The sequence below is a fragment of the Citrus clementina genome, unplaced genomic scaffold, assembly GCF_000493195.1.
Source record: "Citrus clementina cultivar Clemenules unplaced genomic scaffold, Citrus_clementina_v1.0 scaffold_2, whole genome shotgun sequence".
NCBI lineage: Eukaryota > Viridiplantae > Streptophyta > Magnoliopsida > Sapindales > Rutaceae > Citrus > Citrus x clementina.
Window position 1 is genome coordinate 33,899,532 of NW_006262688.1, and position 20,387 is coordinate 33,919,918.

The 20,387-nt window shown below is 34.2% G+C and overlaps 4 protein-coding genes across 4 annotated transcripts; 2 read left to right on the forward strand and 2 right to left on the reverse strand.

Annotated features, from left to right (window-relative positions):
• Positions 1–431: 431 nt before the first annotated feature.
• LOC18053406 (pathogenesis-related genes transcriptional activator PTI5) lies at positions 432–1,290 on the forward strand. The gene has a single exon (XM_006449381.2). The coding sequence runs from the start codon at positions 669–671 to the stop codon at positions 1,167–1,169; it is 501 nt and encodes a 166-aa protein (XP_006449444.1). The 5' UTR covers positions 432–668; the 3' UTR covers positions 1,170–1,290.
• Positions 1,291–6,621: 5,331 nt separating this feature from the next.
• Positions 6,622–7,509, reverse strand: LOC18053407 (ethylene-responsive transcription factor ERF091). The gene has a single exon (XM_006449382.1). It carries the CDS (start codon positions 7,507–7,509, stop codon positions 6,622–6,624), a length of 888 nt encoding a protein of 295 aa, XP_006449445.1.
• A 5,877-nt stretch (positions 7,510–13,386) lies between these two features.
• LOC18053408 (GDSL esterase/lipase At5g45960) lies at positions 13,387–16,727 on the forward strand. The gene is made up of 5 exons (XM_006449383.2): positions 13,387–13,693; positions 14,441–14,571; positions 14,716–14,949; positions 16,061–16,331; positions 16,458–16,727. The coding sequence occupies exons 1-5, from the start codon at positions 13,408–13,410 to the stop codon at positions 16,649–16,651; spliced, it is 1,116 nt and encodes a 371-aa protein (XP_006449446.1). The 5' UTR covers positions 13,387–13,407; the 3' UTR covers positions 16,652–16,727.
• A 1,257-nt stretch (positions 16,728–17,984) lies between these two features.
• Positions 17,985–20,080, reverse strand: LOC18053409 (GDSL esterase/lipase At5g45950). Its single transcript, XM_006449384.2, has 5 exons — positions 19,642–20,080; positions 19,244–19,374; positions 18,910–19,143; positions 18,326–18,572; positions 17,985–18,239 (listed from the first exon to the last, which is right to left on the reverse strand). The coding sequence occupies exons 1-5, from the start codon at positions 19,916–19,918 to the stop codon at positions 18,049–18,051; spliced, it is 1,080 nt and encodes a 359-aa protein (XP_006449447.1). The 5' UTR covers positions 19,919–20,080; the 3' UTR covers positions 17,985–18,048.
• Positions 20,081–20,387: the final 307 nt, after the last annotated feature.

Genomic DNA, 20,387 nt, shown 5'->3' on the forward strand with positions numbered 1-20,387 from the left:
TATTATTATTATTTTCCTAAAGGCAAATTATTGGTTTCAATTTTAATATACTTGAGTCTATCATCGAATCACGTTATACTACATTAATTTAGATAAAATTATTTGCACAAATATTTGTGATTCTAGAATTATTTTGCCACTAATCATTTAAAAATAAATACATCATTGGCAAGAACTCCATTGATAGAAAGTATAGATGGGAGCTTAATGAATGATTTGCATATATCTAATATAGAGTGAGTTTTAGATCCAAGATCCTGTTCTTTATAAAATTAGAAAACTCTATTTACAACATTATAAATTGATTTTTTTTAATGCATTTACCCAAAAAAAAAAAGAAATTATAATTATTTTCGTGAAATAAATATTGGAAGTAAAATCAAAACTACTAGCTAAAAGTTATTCTATACCACCCACCCACCCACCCACCAGCCTAAAGCTAAAAAGTTAAAAAGAAACCATAAGCATCCATTCATCAGCCTCATTCCTCTCACCTTCATGGCTTCACGTTGCCTAATAAGAAAATTCCAAATGCCCCACCTGTGCTAAAATTCCAAACATAAGCTCAACTCTAGAGCCATTTAACTCAAACATCAGCCACCCGAATCCTATAGAATCAGAGCGCGCGATACCCATAAAGCCAAAAGAAATAGCCGATCAAAGAAGCCATGTTTCCGGCCTCCCAAATTGAGCTACCATTTAATGAAAATGATTCACAAGACATGGTCATATACCAAGTCATAAATGAATCGACGGCCCAAAATATTTCATTCATGCCTCAAAGAAGCGAAGTTCACACATCAAACATGCTTGAACCGAAACGGACCATAAGCAAGAAGCACTACAGAGGCGTGAGGCGTCGGCCATGGGGCAAATTCGCGGCTGAGATTCGAGACTCAGCCAGACACGGCCAACGGATATGGCTGGGCACGTTTGAAACAGCAGAAGAGGCTGCCCTGGCTTACGATAGAGCTGCTTTTCGGATGCGTGGTGCTAAGGCGTTGCTTAATTTTCCGGCCGAAGTGGTTGCTGCTCCGTGTTCATCATCTTCGCCATCGCTTGAAAAATCGAATGTAAATTTGAGCTCAATATTGGAGAACAATCCAGAGGTGAGTGGCAGTAGCTCTAGCACGGTTTCAACTGCGACTCAGAGATCGGAATCGGAGTAATTAAGTAGTCAAAGTGCTAGTACTATTGGGGCGAGATTAATTACTTATAGACTAGCTGTTTAAATAATTTTCAGACTAGTGATTACAGGTATGAACTATGAATCATCTAGTTAACTATTAATTAAGTTAATTGTTAAGCAAGGCGTGAAATATTCCCAATTTAATTATTCAATGGTTTAGATGCGTGAAAGTTTTTTGAACACTGTGCCTTTACAATTTAGTGCTTTTTTGGTTTTTGGTGTACAATTTCAAGTCCATTTACTTTAATCCTAAACGTTTGACTTGAGGAGATGCATGGATTCATTCGTTGTGTTATGCTAACTGCAAATTGCAAGAAGTAATATGTGAATTAATTAGTAGAACTATCGGCTCATTCAGTTAACAGTATGAGTAGGCAAGGGAAAATCATGGCCAGCTGATCGATTCCATGAGAAAGTTAAACAATAATATTAGGCCCAACTCAACGAAAATTAGTGTGATTTTTTTCTTCTATATGACGGTTGCCTTCCACGAAATGGTCCAAGAAAATTTGGTTGGTGAATCAATATAAACCTTGTATTTGGTTTAACATTATTGGAAATCAAATTTGACCAAAATTTTTTTGGGATGATCAAATCCAACTTGGGATCGTCTATTCAGATCTTGTTTGTCTGTTTACAAGTCTTCAACTTGGTCCCGTGTTCACACACAATCAAATTTAATGATAAATGTTTATTTTGCGACGACCCACCAGAAGAGCCAAAAAGAAAGTCGGTGGTATTTTTATTTAAAATACACGTTTCCCAGACATAATACGAATATCTACAGAGATAGAATTAATAAACTTGATTTTTCTAGGAAATCTGTTAGGGAAGGAGCCAAAAGTGAATGTGCACCAGCAAGGAAAGTAGGACGAGTGTCGTTTGAAGATTTAGTTCGAATTTGAACGACTCGTCCTTTATATTGTTCTACAATGCACAATTGCATAGGGATGGCAATAGGGAGGGGAAAGGAGGAGACCAACATTCTTGTACCCATCCTTGATGTTATGCATATGTCTCCATTCTTTTTCCGTCTCCGTCAGAATTGCTTGAGGAGATCCGAGTTTTTCTCTGAATAATAACAGGAGATCCCTGAGGGTCCCAATTCCCGAATAACTGATATATTTTTTTAGTTTTCAAACTTAATTCAATCATATTAACCTAAAAATATATAAAATGAAACGAAAATGATCATGAATGAGTCTTATATTTCATTCTACTCCTTCAAACTTTTGATATATATAATATTCAAATAATGATTTTCAAAACAAAATTCAAATAATGTGATTTTTATACAATATTGACGTGATTGTTGTCCATGAGTAATGATACTTGTTGATCACCGACTATGGCGCCACAAAACCGCATGTGTGGCTGTTAGTTGATGTTGCGATGAGTTAGGCTACTCGATAATTGATAACGCTACGTGCTACTAGGCTATGATGAGATGAAGACGAGTTGGTGCTTACTACTGCACGAATAAATTGGAAAGGATGAGCAAGACTGTAAGAAAGTGATTTAGAGTTTGATTTGTGAGTTATGAGCTTGTGAGATTGTGTGCTTTTGGTTATAGTTAAGTCTAAATTATATTAAACATTTTATATTAACTAATATTTATATTATTTGTATAAATAATTTGATATTTGTTAGTGACACCAATATTTAATATTTAATATTTTACAATTTAAAAAGTATTATTTATTGACTAATAATTCTAGAAAAATAAAAATAAAATTAAAAATTAAAATAGGGAAATGGGAAAATGGGGAGGGGATGGAGATTCCACCCCATCCCCGAATAAGTAATTGGGTAAAAAATCGTCTCCGTCCTTTCTCCAAATAAGAAATTGGGTATAAAATCGTATTCGTACCCTCCTCAAATGGGAAAAATCTGCAAAGGCCCCCGTCCCCGTCCCCATAGAAATTTCTGTCATCCCTACAATTGCACACAACTTCTCGGCTTTCTAGTAATTACTTGGTTTTAAATAAGAATACATATAATATGTTCATAACTTTATCCACGTGCAAGCTGCGCTGATCTTAATCTAAATAAATTTTTAGATATTTTAAAATTGTGAATGTTATTATCTTTCATCCGATGCTGTTCTGTCCGGCCAGACTATTCAAAGTTAAAGACGGAAATATTCACGTGTAATAAAAATATTGAAAATGATTTATTTTGTACTAGTCAAGATGCCGTGGGTATGTTTGGAATTGCGTTACCTTCCCAAATAATTAATTCCTATAAACATTCTCAAATACTTAACTTTTCGAATAGTTTTAAGATGTCTGGTAATTGGTAAATTAAGATTACGAGAGAATCACTTTTTAAATAATTCATACTACATTGTTTAGTAATTAATCATAAATTATATTCTTTATAGATTCAATGATCAAAATGGTACATAATTACTATGATAATAACAAATTTTAACCATTTTTATTAGTAAATTAAATTCATACAAATCAAATTCTAATTAAAAAAATTTTTAATGAAGCAAATTAATGTTTTAAATTGATAAAAAAAAGCCACCGGAAAACTTAGTTGTTATTGCCGGCCGCCGAGCCGCCGCCGTCTCCAGTGAATACAGTAACCTTCCGGTGTCACTGCCATGACTATGAGATCATAAATTTCTCGATCTACGTATTGGTCGTGTTCTCGTTGAAAGAAAAAATTACGACAGGGGTTCACGAACCACCAAAAGAGCGGCAGCCACCACAACGCCGCCAGTTGCTTTAGGTGCGTGTCGCTCCTCCGTTTAGTTTCATCCGATGAAAAAACTATCATTGTATAGATCGAGAAATTCTCGGTATGATAACATACGGTATGTCGTCGTAAGGTTAGTATCACCGGCGACGACGACGTCATTGCGGTGGGCAGCGGTAGTTTCAATTCACTGGCGGTTTTTTTTTTTTAATATTTTGCTTGATTTTTAAAATTAAAATATTATTTATTGTTTAATTTTGTTAGAATGATAATTTTGTAAATAATTAATTTCTTCAAGGGCAACCTTGGTATTCTACCTTACCAAGACAGATTGTCACCTAATTAGATTTTAAAAGACTACTATTTCCTACTTCTAAAAATCAATACAAAAATAATTATTTAAGAAACATATTGCTTAACAATGACTTTTAAAGTTTACCAAACATATTTTTGTTGTTAGATTGTTAAATCAGTAATTATTTGACAATCTAAAGTAATCCTAAATAGGAGTTTGGCAAACAATTTGAAATACTAACTAGGCAACCTAAAAGGGGTGAATTGGATTCTAAAAATTTAAGCAACTAAAATTTAATGCAATTTAAACTAAGTAACTAAAATCAAAATAAACAAATTAATGTACAATGAAAAATAAGAGATAGAATAAGAGAGAGCAAATATATGATTTTTACGTGGTTCGGCCAACTATGCTTAGTGCTTACGTCTACGCCTTCAAGCTCACCGGGCTTAAGGATTTCACTAAGTAAGCCTCCAAACTTCAACAACTCTTACAATTGATTTCTAAAGTGTCAACAAACTTTTACAACAAAAGATTATCCCCAATCTCTTAACCCAAGTATATTCAAACACTTACAATCACTCAAAAATCAAGATTACAAATGAATTTTCTCTCGCACAAAGTGTTTGATTACAAATGAAAGATCAATGTGTGAACAAGTGAAACAAAAATAATTTTAAAGTTCAATGATAACTCTTGGATCTCTTAATGCTTGAATTTGATTGAGCCATTTTATAGTTGAAGTTGAAAACTAACCATTGTTGACTTTCTACACGAAATCAGATTATCGTTTAGCCTTTATTGGATCCCCATTTTGACTTGAACAAATGATTATTGTGTTATAATTTCAAATTGTCGAATCACCGTTGTCTAGATACCGGTTTGTCGTCAGTGTCCAAAAGCTAATTTTCAATTCTGTTCGATGTCAGTTAGCTATTATCTCATAAACGGTTAGCCGTTTAATACGGTGAAATTATTTTCTAAAATTATAATTTTACCTCAAAACCTTCTATAATTATATGATGGTTTAAATCTTCATAAAACTTTACAAACAAGTCAATTTTCAGAGTTTCGAGACAATACTAGTTGATGTCAAAGTTTTTCAAACTTTTTCAATTAGACCATGAACTTAAAAAACAATCAATTTCATTAAATCACTTTTCTTTTAAGTATAAAACATTTATTTTATCAAAATAATGATTTATTTAAAATATATGAAAAAAAATTTGAACTTTTAAAAACTTAATCATTCTTAATATCAAAATCATCATTACAAACACATACATGTTAACACAATTTGATATGATATGTTCTGATCTATTTTATATTGAAAATTTGAGTTCAAATCATATTTGAATGAAAAATTCAATTTGATTGGGTGGGATTCTGTCTAACCGGTCGGATTGCGTTCGAATCAAGTTAAACTCGATGCATTTCAAAAAATCGATCGGGTTAGACCACAATTAAAAAAATTATTAAAACAAAAAAAAATCTAAAACCTAAATACCTAATCGATTAAGCCTAAAACCACACACACAGAGCTCACACCACATCACGCACCTAGCTTAGACCATAGGGCGGCGGCACCGACATGAACCAGGCAGTCACCGAGGCAATGCATACGCACACACATATCCAGTGACTGACGCCAGCTGCCGCTGCAATGTGAAGCTAGTCCACAGCGACGCGCCGACGTGACCTACTCCAGCTTGTTCCATCGTGACCATTGCTGCAGCTTGCTCCACCGACCACCACCTTCTTAAATCCAAATCTAGTGACTTTTTTATGGTATACTTATATTACATTAAATAATTAATTATGAATTTTCGTTATATCATCTGTGTTATATGATATGTGCAATGTATGATGGTGATGTGATGTAACTGTTTGATACTTGTTATTTTCAATTTGAAAAGCATTATAATTCAGATACTTTTGCTATATTATGTGCATTCCTTTTACCCATCATAATTCATACATAACCATTATAATTGAGATAATTTTTTATTTGATCTGTCGATCGTTGAAATACAAATATTGTGTTTGGATAACTTTTTTATCAACCCGACTAACTCAAAATCCGATCGGATTGATCGAACCCAAATTTGCGTACCCCTCAATCCCAAACATACTTTGAGAGAGATCAAAGGGATGTTATATATATAGTCAAGTAACATATCAGTATTGCATATTTCTCTGCTTCTAGATGAACAAATATTACAAATGTAATGAAATGTAATGCTATGCCAACTAATCCTCTTCTTACCTAACAAATAATGCCCAACTACAAAATAAATCAACAATAACCAATGCCATGAAGTTGCTATATTAATTTACAGAAGTGTGTGTGTGTGTGTGTATACGCTGGAGAAGTAAATTTTGATCAACTCTGGAAACGTTTCATGCTGCTACCTCTCCTTTTAACTTGTTTTCACAAAGAAGATAGCAAACTGTCCAAATATTCACTGCCCAAGTCCTGAAACTCAAGCACGTCCAATTCATGGCCAAATGCACTTTCCATGCTGGCCGTTCTCATTATTGGAATTGCGGGCTCATCAATCATCATATAATTCGTAGCGCCAATATTTTGGTATTCCCACTCTCTCGATGTTCTCTTTCGATTTCGAGAGCTAGAAATGTTATCATTCTCTTGAGAAATGGTCATCATACTCAAATTATTGAATCCGGCTCCTGAAAATTCAGTTGCCATAGCATTATTAGCAACTTCCTCAAGTGGGAAATTAAGGTGTGCCTTGGGACCTCTAATTCTTAAAGCAGCCTTGTCATAAGCCAAAGCAGCTTCCTCAGCTGTGTCAAAAGTTCCAAGCCAAGCTCGGGCACCTTTCCTCGATGAATCCCTTATCTCCGCCGCATACTTACCCCATGGACGCCTCCTCACTCCCCTATAGTGTCGCGTAGATGTAGCCACCTTCTCCACTCTCATAGCATTCATTTTATTAGGCCCTGGTTCGGCACTACTGGCAGTGTTACTATTAATACGGCAAATCTTGGAATCATCACCAGTAGTATTACATTTATAGGATTCCTTGGTTGTAGGGATAATTCCATCGAGTAGTTCCTCCCAAGCCTCAGCTCCCATCGAAATCCATCTCCCAAGACTTGGTAGCCTTTCTAGGATTTCAACTGAGCCATCAAGACTTGGCATTTCTTCCCATGATGATGATTTTGAAAATTCCGATGCGTCGCTTGTTCCTGATCTTTGGATTCTTCCGTCTTCACTACTACCAATGAAGTTCGCCCATACATTCTCTAATATTGATTCAGGTGCTGCATCATGATCATTTTGTTGTGTAGCCATGTTACCGTGACACATCTCTCTCTCGATATCCCTAATAATTAATTTCTTATATTTTAGATTAGAGGATGTTTTCAGTTGGGAAATAAACATATATATAAAGCTTACTTAGACGCGTAATTTTAACAATTCATCTATGGATTTTATTATACACAATGAATGGATACCCAGTTGGAAACTTGTGCTTCAATTCACTAACCAGCTAAGTTAATGGTGGATAGTTCGATTTTGAACATTGAGAATGAGGTGGTTAGTTGACTTGTGTAACCATTATAATAATTTGTGCTGCTAAACCGTATATAGATGCCATGTATATTGTATATAATATCGCAAGCCCTTCCTTTAATTCATAATCAATCGAAGAAAAAACAAAGAATTAAGGAAATGTATAGCTGGCTAGCTAGAATATGCATGATTCGTCATAGACTTATTGACTTTGTATTTGGACATTCGTATTTCAATTTATCTCCATTAAGTGAATTTTCATAAAGATAATAATTCCTATGTCTTCCATTTGAAGAAAAAAAAAAAGGAAAAATAGGAGGGAAACATATTTTCATGTCAAAGTTTTCCTTAAAGACAGCCTGTGACCATAACAAAAAAACGATGAAAAGATTTGTTTGCATCTTTTTCTTATTTTAATTTATTGATTTAAGGGTAATTTCACAGTATCCCTTTATGAATTGGCGATTTTCAAATCACTCTATTATTTTTGAAAATCATAATTTATTTCTATTTTTGTTAATAATGAAAAAAAAATTAATCAACTAGTTCCCATTTTTTTTAGTGTATTATACTATCTAGTATCCGAAGACCACATTGAGATCTGACTAATCCAAATTCAAGTCGGGTATGACCATTAGAGCGGCAAACCTCTCCTAAAAAATATTTAATGCAGCTGCACTTTTAAGTCTCGAACCATTTCTCTTATCTTTTAAACAAAAATGAGAATAACTTAAAATTTTTAAAAATAAAGAGAATAATAATTTAAAAATAATCAATTCACAAGAAGATAATGTGAAATTTACCCTTGTTATAAACTGGTATGAATTAGTAAAAATTTAGGCTCACGCGTGAAGTTGAAAGAAGGAAGATGATTGGTTGTTAGCGGCAATAACAGAAAGCTGAATAGCCATTATACAAATCACCTTTGACCCATTGCTCAAGTTACTTCATTCTCAAGGATAAAGTTTGTGTGATATTAATAAATAAGTGGAATAGCCTTTTGAATGTTACTTTGAAGACACAGTTCACTGTTCCAAATCCTTGTTCGGCCGGATGATCAAAATAACATAAAAAAGTATGCAACTGCATATTCGACCTATGATCATCTTGATTTTAACAATGTTTCAATGGATTGTCAATTAAATTTTTAGAATTGATCATGCGCTCGCAATGAATGTTCAGTGGTCCCGTAAAGGGCAAAAAACGTTTGCATCTTTCAAAAAAAAAAGAAAAGAAATTTCATTCTTAAATGGGTTAATTTCTGTGGCGAATGTACAATAGAAAGACTATTACAATAATCCTATAACCTTCATTATTTGATATTTCTATTCATTTATGTTATTAGTACGTAGTGTGAAAATCCACAAAGGCAATACGGCTGGGCGCTGAGCCGGTCTTCGATTTCCTGCCACCCAAGAATTGCCACCTTGCAGATTGGAACATAGATAGATTGAAAAATGCGGGACGTTTTATATTGTAATAAAAGTGTCACACGCTTCTTCATAAACAATAAAATCCACCATGACTAAAGGCGAGATTTACAAGTTTTAAAATCAAAGCAAGCTGGAGTTTTATTCAAATAACTCATAACTTGATCTGTATTCAATGCATTGAAGATAGAGACTTCGCTATAAAACTTGTACAATAAATTATCATCAGCCAATTAACTCGCTTGATTTATCTATACTCAAGAATGTTTTCATGGCTAAAACGTTTGACTTTAATTTTAATCACTTTTGCTTCTATTTAGAGTAAAACGAGCTCATTAACTGGCAATGTGTCACAAGTTTATTATGTACCTTTATAAGTATGACTATGCATATGGAAGTAGCAGTTGTATATAGTATCTGTCTATTATGATGCCCTTTTGGAAATAGTATTAAGCTTTTGTAGTTAAAGAATAAGAATAAATATTATGCCTCCTATATCATTATATGACTCTTTAACATTGTTTGAATCATTTAAATCGTTATCAGTTGATGAATGCAGTAATTGTTTTGTGGGCTACTAAGGATTTGATGTTGCTATGCGGTAACCTAAGATGGTGAGATATTGGATGCTTGGACCTTTAAACATAAACTCACGTTGGGTTTGAAACAATGTTTCATGCGGGGAACAAGTCATTTTCATCCCTAAGATTTAATGCAATATATATTTCATCCCTACTTTGCAAACAATATCCTAAAATATCCTTCCGTTAATTTACCGTTAATATAAAACTGTTAACTAGTAATTCACTGAGGGTAAAACATGATTTTTCATTAAAGTGATACAAACTATATTAAAATAATTTTTTATACAATTAAATGACACTACAAAATATGCAAAATTTATTGATTTTTTCTTAAACGAAATCAACGATGATATAGTTTGATATAACCATTGAATAATTGTCATAAGGAACAAACTGTAATTAACACAATATCTTTAAATTATTTGAAGAAAAATTCAAAAATACCAATAATTTTTATGTGCTTGCATGTGCTGACTGTTGAATATCTTTTTTATCTTTAACTCAATTCAAGCCATTTTACAGTGTAATTAGAGAGTATACTTATATGAATAAGAAAATTGTGATATTTTTAGTACTTAGATCTAGGGTTTATATAGTTTTCATGCCGCCAAAATAGAAAGAAATGAAAAAAGAATTGTTTGAAATAGATGTTTTTCATCTTTTTAGGTATTTCCTATTTAGTGTGATTAGTTAAAATCATTTTTAATTATATGTTAATTTTTATTTATTTTTCTAATTTTCTCTTTGATGAAATTTTTTTTTTTATCTTTAATGAATTACTAACAAACGATATTCAATTAATGGTGAGTTAATAGAAATATATTTTAAATTATTATTTAAAAAGTAAAACTAAAATAACTTGTTGTATGAAACTTTAGGGATAAGAAAGATTTTTTCCTGTTACAAGCGTGACCCAGTACCTTGATATTGATTATAGCATTGAAAGCAAATATTAATTTGCAAATCAGAATCAACTGCCGCCGCTTCTGTTCCAGCTGTAAGCATTCAATGAAATATAAACGTGGATTTTGCTTATCTAAAACATTTATTGCTTGCATGAGCTTCGTCATTAAAGCAGAAACATATTGTGACAAATCAAATCTTGCCTCTTCAATGAAATTGATTGCCGTAATATACAACAACATTAACGAAAAATGTTAAAGTATATCGCTGGTAAAAAGAATACTTACTCTCAATTGAGTGAACAAATTGATAGTAATCTGCAAAAAAAAAAAAAATCTAAATTAATATAATTACTCAGAGAATAATAATTGCACATTTATAAGCATTTATTTGTGGGCTGCAACGATTTGCTTTGTTGCTTTCGAAAAAAGAATGGCCAATATTGCGAACCAGTAATTCATATCACAATTTGTACACTCAGTTTCTCCAAGAAGCACACATATTTCTTGAAGGATTAATTTAATTAGTTGAATCCGAATACACGATTGCATCCATAGGAAAAGTTCGACCGTACATCTTTTTCCGGCATCATTGGACCATATGCTTGTGTGATCACAGTACTGAATGATAAAGTATAGTTGTTTACAGTCTCGTTTAAAAGTTCCTCATTATTAAGTACTTAAGTTGTCATATGGTTCGTTACATGATTTGTTTCAATTTAAAATCAAAACACATGCTCTTCGTTAGTAACTAAATACACACAGCCGTACTCTTGAAACCACTTCTATTTTAGATCTAATGGTTAAAAAAGAAAAATACAAACTAAAGGTGTGATGCACCAGTTGCATCGTAGTAGTTGGATCCAATTTTGAATTTAGAAAATAATATAAGTGTCAATAACTTTGTTTTTAATTAAATCACTTTTTTTCAAAAAAAATTTGTATAAATTATTTTTTGATAGCTTATAAGTTGTTTTAATATATATATATATATAGTAGTTTTCTGATCAGAGATTTTAAAGTGCGGAAAAGTCAGGAAAAACTTTAAAACCACATGACTTTAAAAACTTACAGTTTTAAGTTTTTAAAATCATACAATTTTAAAATTTTTCCGCACTTTTTCGTATTTTAAAATTCATGACCGTAACATTTCTCTCTCCCTCTTTATATATATATTAGACTTATTTTTCAATCAATTGACTACAGACAAAATTTATATTTCCAAAAATAATAAAGTTCCTTCTCTAGTTTACAAGTTTTAAGCTTCGTCAAAATACAAAAGTAATTTGTATATATATATATAAATGTAATGTGTTGGGACCATCTAAATTAAAAAGCTCAATAATGTGTTGGGAGTTGGGACTATAAGCCTTTCTGGACGAAACGCTTCTATTTATGAAGTGGCCCCCTCATTATCACAATTGTTTCTCATAAAACTAATCAAATATATATGTATCAAAAAACTCTTTTTTAACTCTTTATTCTTAAAGTGATATTTAAGGGTTATTCACTGAGGTCTTAATTTCTCGGTGTTACGAGTTAATTACATCTGTCTGCGGACATGCAGCATTCTTACTGAAAAAATTCCGTCCAAGAAAGCCATATAGATCGTTTACTATTGAAAATGCATAAAACTTTCAACTATCCAAGAATTAAAGTAATTAAGATCAAAGAAATAAAGGATTACATCACTTGTTTGCCTCGAAAGCTATTGAATAACAGTCTGTGACTTTTGAGAATTCTACGAATCGAATTTGAGTGTATACCTGCAAAAGATATTTTGATGCTTTAAGTTAGTGTTTATCTTTAAAAGAGCTTTTGGATCTAGAAGAATCTGAAAATTTCTGATGATTATTAAAGGAAATCAGGTAAAAATCATTTTCTTGATCCTTTTGACCTCTATTTATAGACTCAGAGGTACAATGTTGGTAGGAGATTCTATCCACCATTCGTCTCCTGCGTTTAATTTACACTGTTAGATTTGATAACTATTCTTGTTTGCATCTGACTTTCTTGCACGTGATTCTGCTAGTAATCACGTGCTGCTTTATTGTTAATATTTGAGTCTATTCATTGTCAGCTTTCTCCAGTTCTTTCATATAAATCATCATGTAGTTATCAATTTCCAATATGGAATTCACGTAAACCATATCCATATTAATTTCTAATCCACAATTAATATAAACTGTAGATGTATTGATTTTTAGTTCAAGATTAACACAAGTTATTTCTGTTATTCAAATTAACAATTTTAATAGACTTGTGATGTAATGTAAGTGGTTATATATATATATATATATTTGGCACTTACAACTATAATCTTGTCAAAGTTTAGGTGGAGTTAATGATTTCTTAATGTATTTTGTGAACTAATGACTTGCATCATTTGATTGAAACAATAATCGCACGATTATGACACATAATAACATCCAAATTCTTAAACTAAATTATATTTCCTTTGATGAGACCACGCTTAATTAAGGTTGATTTTGGCAAAAAGCAGTTGAGACCCTAAGACTAATAAGGAAACGTTTGTTGGTTTGGTTTCCAAACTGCAGCAACCTAATAAATTAGAAATAGTGACGAAATCATCAGAATTTATAAAAATAAAAAAAAAGCTAGAGAGGGTACTTTTGTCATTTAGAAATTCAACTTACTAAAAAAAAAAGGCCAAATGTGGAAGTGGAACCTATAAAATGAGAGTTATTTCACCAATGATGATGATGATCACTCATCAGTTCCTATTAAAAAAAAGCAGATATGGAACTGTATCAGAAATATTATAAGCTGCTCCTTCTTCTTCTTCTTCATCTCTTTCTCTGCATGCCATTCTTCAGTTCAGGAGCACAAGATCTAAAGAAGCAAAGGGCTTGGAATAATTCGGTTTCAGCTATGTTTGTGTTTGGAGACTCGACTGTGGACCCTGGAAATAATAATTTCATTAGCACAGCATTTAGAAGCAATTTCCATCCTTACGGACAAGATTTTGAGAACCAAACACCAACCGGAAGGTTCACAAATGGCCGGCTCACTACTGATTTTGTAGGTAAATTTTAAACTTATATGTGAAATATGAACTAAATACAGTATCTCGACATGTCATATGTTGAGTCTGTAGCAGCACGACTTGTCGTCTGATAGGCATTTGAGTAAAAACCGACATGAGCCATTGTGTCGTTCTTTGTTTAAGTAGCTCACATGTTTGGCACGTGAGCTGAACAAGACCCTTTACTTGTGAAACGACTAAACCAGAAGCCGTTTTGAACATGCTTAATGAAGGCACGTTGCAAGCACATGACTCAGTTTCAGCTTAGCGGGAAAAGTCGTTGAGTGAGGAAAACCCAGAATCTGTTTATAAAGAGCTGAAGGTCTGGGTTTTGGTAATCGATCTGAAAATCAAGAGAGGGCAAGAAAGAAGGGAATGAGAGAGAGAGTTTAAGCTAAACTTGTAATCTCCATTTGTGATTGTTCTCTGTAAACTCTTGAAAGCAATAAAGTGAAACCACAGAGCTTGTTTCCAGTGGATGTAGGCATCATTCATTTGGTGCTGAACCACTTTAATCCGTGTGTAATTTTGTGCTTGATCTTTTGTTATTCTTGAATCTCAGTAGCTTGATTTCTTCTTGGTTAGTTCTTGATCATAACCAGTGAGTTAAGTGTTCTTGGGGTGGGTTTAGTCTTGATAGATAGGGCTTAAAACACAACATTATACAATATTGGAAAGCTAATTAATTTATTATCATTAATTTGCAGTTCAGAAGCGGAAATGTGACCGAATTTTGGTTTATCGCAGCTTCTTATGTAGGCGTCAAAGAGTACTTGCCTCCTTATTTGGACCCAAATCTTAGCATGGAGGACCTTATGACTGGAGTTAGTTTTGCCTCTGCTGCCTCTGGATTTGACCCACTCACGCCAAGAATATCTGTCTCTCCCTGCACCTATCTCTTTATATATATATATATATATATATTCACGCGCACACATTCAAAAATGTGTGATGATATATATTAATATCATAGATTGCTGCTGATAAGCAAATGATTACATGTGTTTTTCCATTAATTTCAGAATGTTATTGACATGCCAAGGCAACTAGAGTATTTTAAGGAGTACAAAAGGAGAGTGGAATCAGCCATTGGAAAGCAAAAAATGGAGCAACATATAAAGAGAGCCGTTTTCCTCATTAGTGCTGGCACAAATGACTTCATTGTCAATTATTATGCTCTGCCAATTCGAAGAAAGACCTACACGCTCTCAGGTTACCAGCAGTTTCTCTTGCAACAAGTTAAACAGTTTTTGCAGGTAATTTGGCCCCCTCTCCATTTCCTAAATCACTGATGTGTTAATTTAGTTAAAAGAAAACACAAAGTTTATGCAATTAGTAAAAATGAAGTATACGGGCCGCTTCATGATGTTGGCTTTCCACAATTACCTTCTTGTCCCATCTATTTATACACAATAATTTATTTCACACACACACACACACACACACGTGTTATAGTAAGGTACTTTCTTGCCGACGAAAAGTTTCATTTAGCAAGCAAGGCTTCATCAGTTAGAGATATTAATTGAACATTAATGATTTGTGTTCCCTGGCCATTTGAGATTCAGAGGATAGAATTTGACCACATCCACATGCATGCAATAAATAGTAAGCGATATAATGTAGAGACGTCTGCAATTCTTACTTCTTAGTCGTAACATAGCATAAAGATTAATTGGATGGTGGTTGCTGCTGGATCCCAAACAACTGTCGTCATAAGCTGCTAACAATGATGTGGGTCTGGGTCTTTACAACTTTGTACTTGCTGCCTGCTGGATGCTAGTAATGCCGGTGAGAATATCCATCCCAACTGTGCTTGAGCACTCTAGTTACGGTTCCAACGCTAATAGCTTAAACTAATCCCAAAAAGAAATTGTCAAAATCCTCACGCGAAATTAAAATCTACGTCATCAACAACAACAAAACTCATTAATTAATTATTCATAAAATTTAACAAAATTCAATAACAACAACATCGTATGTGTGTAGGTAGTGATGGATTGATGGTGACGGTGATGGTGGCCATATCGGTGATGAAAATAGGTGATAAGTGAAGACGATGGTAGAGAGAGAAGGAACAAGAAAATAATAATAAGAGATTAATTGAAAAGTTGTGGCGGATGAAATAATAGGAGGGGTCAAATTATTCTCGAATTAATCCGGGGACAATGCGTTCCCTGGGCCAGAATTGCCTCGGCTCACTGCTCCTAGGTCTATAGGCTAAGCCCAAAAGAGCAATTAACCCCGCAGTAGCCCATGAGCGTCGCATTCAGAACAAGCTCGTCGTCGCAATCTTTAATTTTGATAGCTTAATAATCTAATAAGTACTTAGCTATTGTTTGTGTGATTAATAATAAATTTATATTACAGGGTTTATGGGAAGAAGGAGCCAGAAAAATCGCAGTGTCAGGGCTGCCTCCAATGGGTTGCTTGCCTGCTGTTATCACCCTTAATTCCTACAATGCGCTTCTTCAGCGTGGCTGTATAGAAAAGTACTCCTTCGTCGCCCGACAATTCAATTTAATGCTCCAAAATGAAGTGAATTCCATGCATTTTGGCACAGCCCAACTTGGTGCCAAAATCGTCTTTGTTGACATATATGCACCGCTGGCTGACATGATCCAAGGCAAAGGAAGACTTGGTAAGAATTTTCTTTAATTTGACTAAAATTTCCGTGATTATTTGCAAATTTATTTATTATTAAAAAAATTCTTTTGAGTGGATTATATATATATATATATATAATTATTTTTTTTTTTTTTGGCAGGATTTGATGAGGTAGATACTGGCTGTTGTGGGAGTGGATATTTGGAAGCGGCGTTTTTATGCAACCCAAATTCAATCGTGTGTGCAGACCCATCAAAATATGTGTTTTGGGATTCAATACATCCAACTGAGAAGACTTGCAACAACGTCTTCAAGGCCTCTCGTTTTATCATAGATGATATAATTGGAGGCTAAATTGTGGTTTAATTATTAAAAGAAAATCCCAATGTTTAATAATGTTATGAGCTTTTAAAGTAATTGAATCAATTAATTGTTTGTTATATTTTATTTTTGAAATTGTAGTTGGATGTTTTCATAAATTTTATTGTTAAACTATTATATAAATAAAAATGACTAAAATAGTCAAAATATTTGATGAAATTTACTTAGATATATATAAACATGTAAATATAAAGTAATGTTTTGGTTGCCGATCTCATATTTTATTAAAGTAAAAGACCCTATGAAAGAAAATAAAAACACATATTATAATATTCTACAACATGAAAATGCACTCCACCGAGATGTGTATATTGGCTTTTATTGTTTATCTTTTACTTGGTGGACTGCGCTCTAAAGTGGTCTAAAACTATTTGTCACGTGATACTAATGGATTTCGTTATGCTTTGTTAAGGGGTTTGGCACATTTAATTTGCATTTATCTATTATTTCTTTAACAGAAGTTCTCCCTCATTTTAGTGAGGGAACAGATTGTGGGTTAGTTGAAGGCCAGCCCAGCAAAGAGCGATCGGTCAAGATATTATTCCTGAAATATGGGGATTTCATGAAGGTGACAAGGAGATTTAATGAAGGGGAACATCACATTATACGTTAAACAGATTGCTGAATTATTAGAATGTGCTTTTTTTTTTACCAACAAAGTGTTGGCTCCACTGGCAATGGAGTCCCCTTAAGTGGCTTGACTGGGTTTGCTCCCCAGTTCGAGTCGCAGGGAAGTCGCCTTTGTTGGGAGAACCTGTGCCTCCCGGTTCGAGCGGGGACTTCTAGTCTGGGTTGTGGTACGGGCTTAAAGGTGTCTCCCACAGTTGGGGCCCTCCCCAGGATACCTCGTGGATAAGACCAAAAAAAAAAGAATGTGCTTTTTTTTTTCTGAAAGCGAAGAGATTGAGGAAGTAGCGGAAAAAATTAGCGAAGCCATGTATTTTCGATAATATTAAAGATTTGGAACTAAACAAGAATGTTAAACGGTAAAGTACCAGGTCAAGGGGGAGACTGGAAAAATTAATTTACTCCAGCAATGACGGAAAGCTTGGTGAAATTATTGGAAGAAAAGTTTGTTGGCTCTGGCCTCTGGGCTCACCTTTGTAACCTTATAGAAGGTTTCAAGTTAATTGATTTCAAGTGCTTGCTTTTGTTTCATTAATCAATAAGTACTTGAATCTCTTAGAGGATATGGTGAACTTGGTGCACGTTAGTTTATATTTAGAATCTCAATGTATCTTAGTGTTGTCTACGCTTGATATGCTGTTTCAGTATGGATCGCGTTGAATTTTTTTCAAGTCTCAATTATTCCGAACAAAAAAATAATAAACAGGGACGCATAACCGTTTGTCAGAAGTCGATGTCCTTAATTAGAACAACGCATTCACATCGAGTGATTCCAGACCCTGTCGGGCAATAATTTCATACATTTTTTGTGTTGGGTGAACAGCATCCCAGAATGCATATTTCCCAGCGTCAGCGCAAGTGGTCAAGCCTCTACATGTATCCCCAAATTCCACCGTTCCTGTCCCACAACACCCTTTCGCAGTTTCGGTAAAACCTGCGATTTTTTTCCCCCCCAAAACAAACATCAGTCACTCAAAACTTGTTTAAAAACCAAAACAGCTTGCGATGCAAAATACTGACCATATTTTTTGGGTTTGTTTACAGCGTCTAGGATAATATCATAACAATCAATATAAGCAGCTTTAATCCCTATTGTCCTTCTGAGAATGGCCAACTTCTCTCGAATCTTGGAGTTCAACGAGGCTGCCACCTTGTTGTAACTTTCTACACATGCTGTTTGGTCTTGTAGAGTCTTGACAATTGGCATGCAGCCCAAGGGAGGTACCCCAACAACCACCAATCTTGTGGCCCCTAGACTTTTCATCGCCTGCAGTCAGACAACCACATGTGTTACACCAGAAAGAAGATAGGACCCAAAATTGAAGAAGTTTTCAGAGAGGGTAAATAAATACAATGGTAATGTGGTTGGTAAACTATAGCTGGTGATTTTTAATGGAGGTACGGGTGATCGCACACTTGTGAACCTAACTTCTTAAAGAAAACTTCACTTACTTTTTTCTTAATGTTTTTTGCTTATAATACGCTTTCCACTATAATTTTAATATAATGCGAGTGTGTGACGTTATTTTAGGGCACAATTGAATATAGACAAATAACAAGTATCAAATTCCAGAAAGAGAGAGAGAGAGAGAGAGAGCGAGCACCTTGATGTCCTCAAACATTGAAGAGACCAAGTAATTTTCATACTGTTCCACAGTATATTGCCTGGAGCGAGTGGGCTCCAAGTAATAATTTTGGAGGAAGTCATTTGTGCCCATACTTAGTAAAAATATAGAATTGCCAATGATTTCTTCCGCCTTCTTCACACCGACCAAATTTCCCAGGTGAATCTTGTAATGCTTAAGGTACTCCAATTGTCTTGATACAGATAACACACTCTGATTCACCGAAAGCAAAATTGACTCAAGCATTGCTTCTATTTCACGACAAAGTAAAAGCCAAGCAAATTTGAATAAGAAGATTTATTAGAGGACTTACAGAGAGATTGGCAGTGAGGTCATCATAACCGGAACCGGCAGAAGCAAAGCTAACTCCATGTAACAAATCTATCTTCTTGATAGTGGGATCAAGAAAGGCCGGAATGGCATTTGTAAAGCCAAATGATTCAGCTGTACAAGGAATAAACAGGAGAATTAAATTAAACGGAGGGAGTGAGAATATATGATGCTGTAATATATACTAGTTTAGGAATTTGCTTTTTTTTTTTTCCACAAAAACTCAGCATGCGTGCTAAACTATCTAGAAGTGTAGGGTCATTATTGAGCAACTTTTGTAGTAAAATAAGGAGATAGTGATGGCATTTAATTTGATAGCGGAAACCTGAATCGAAATTATAAACGCGGAATAGGCATAAAGATATGTGAAAAACGACTTACCAATGAAGTCAGTGGCAAGCCTTCCATCAGTGAACCTTCCAGTGGGACGGCCATTAAAGAAATTCTTCCCGTACGGAAGAAAATTGCCCTTCGCTGTGGTTGCAAGACGGTTGTTGTTGCCAGGATCAACACTGGAATCTCCAAAAACCAACATAAAAGTCACATTGTTTTGAGCTGCTATTCTTCTAAATTGAGCAATGCCCAAAGCCTGTGAGAGTTGCATCAAGGCTGCGACCAAAGCCATCACCACTAACACCCTCATAGCCTTCAGAGCCATTGCAATTGTGAAGGACAAGTTTTTACACCTTTTGTTTGTTTAACGTGATCAAACTCCAAAGTGATACATATCTTAAATAGGCCTGATCGATGATAGCTGGCTTTTTCTTTTTTTTTGGGTGTGTGTGAGGGGAAGAGATAGCTGGTTGTGTTGGTTGAACACTTTCAACTTGTACATGTCTCAAAAATTAATGCTGAGCCTGAGGGATTTCTTGTACCTGGCAATAAAAATTGGTTGCTATTGGGGCAAAAGATAAGTTCTAATGTAACTGGGAGCAGTACAATTGTCTTCAATGTTACGGCAGTTTAGGGCCCCATGTCCATCGCCAACTCAAAAATGCAGATGCTGATCATTAGCTATTTGTTCAACCATTATGCTTCTAAAGCTTGTCAGATAAGCTTGCTATATTAATTATGTCCATTATTTTTGCAGCAATTGCGGATGTAACCAATAAAATTCGTTAATTAGG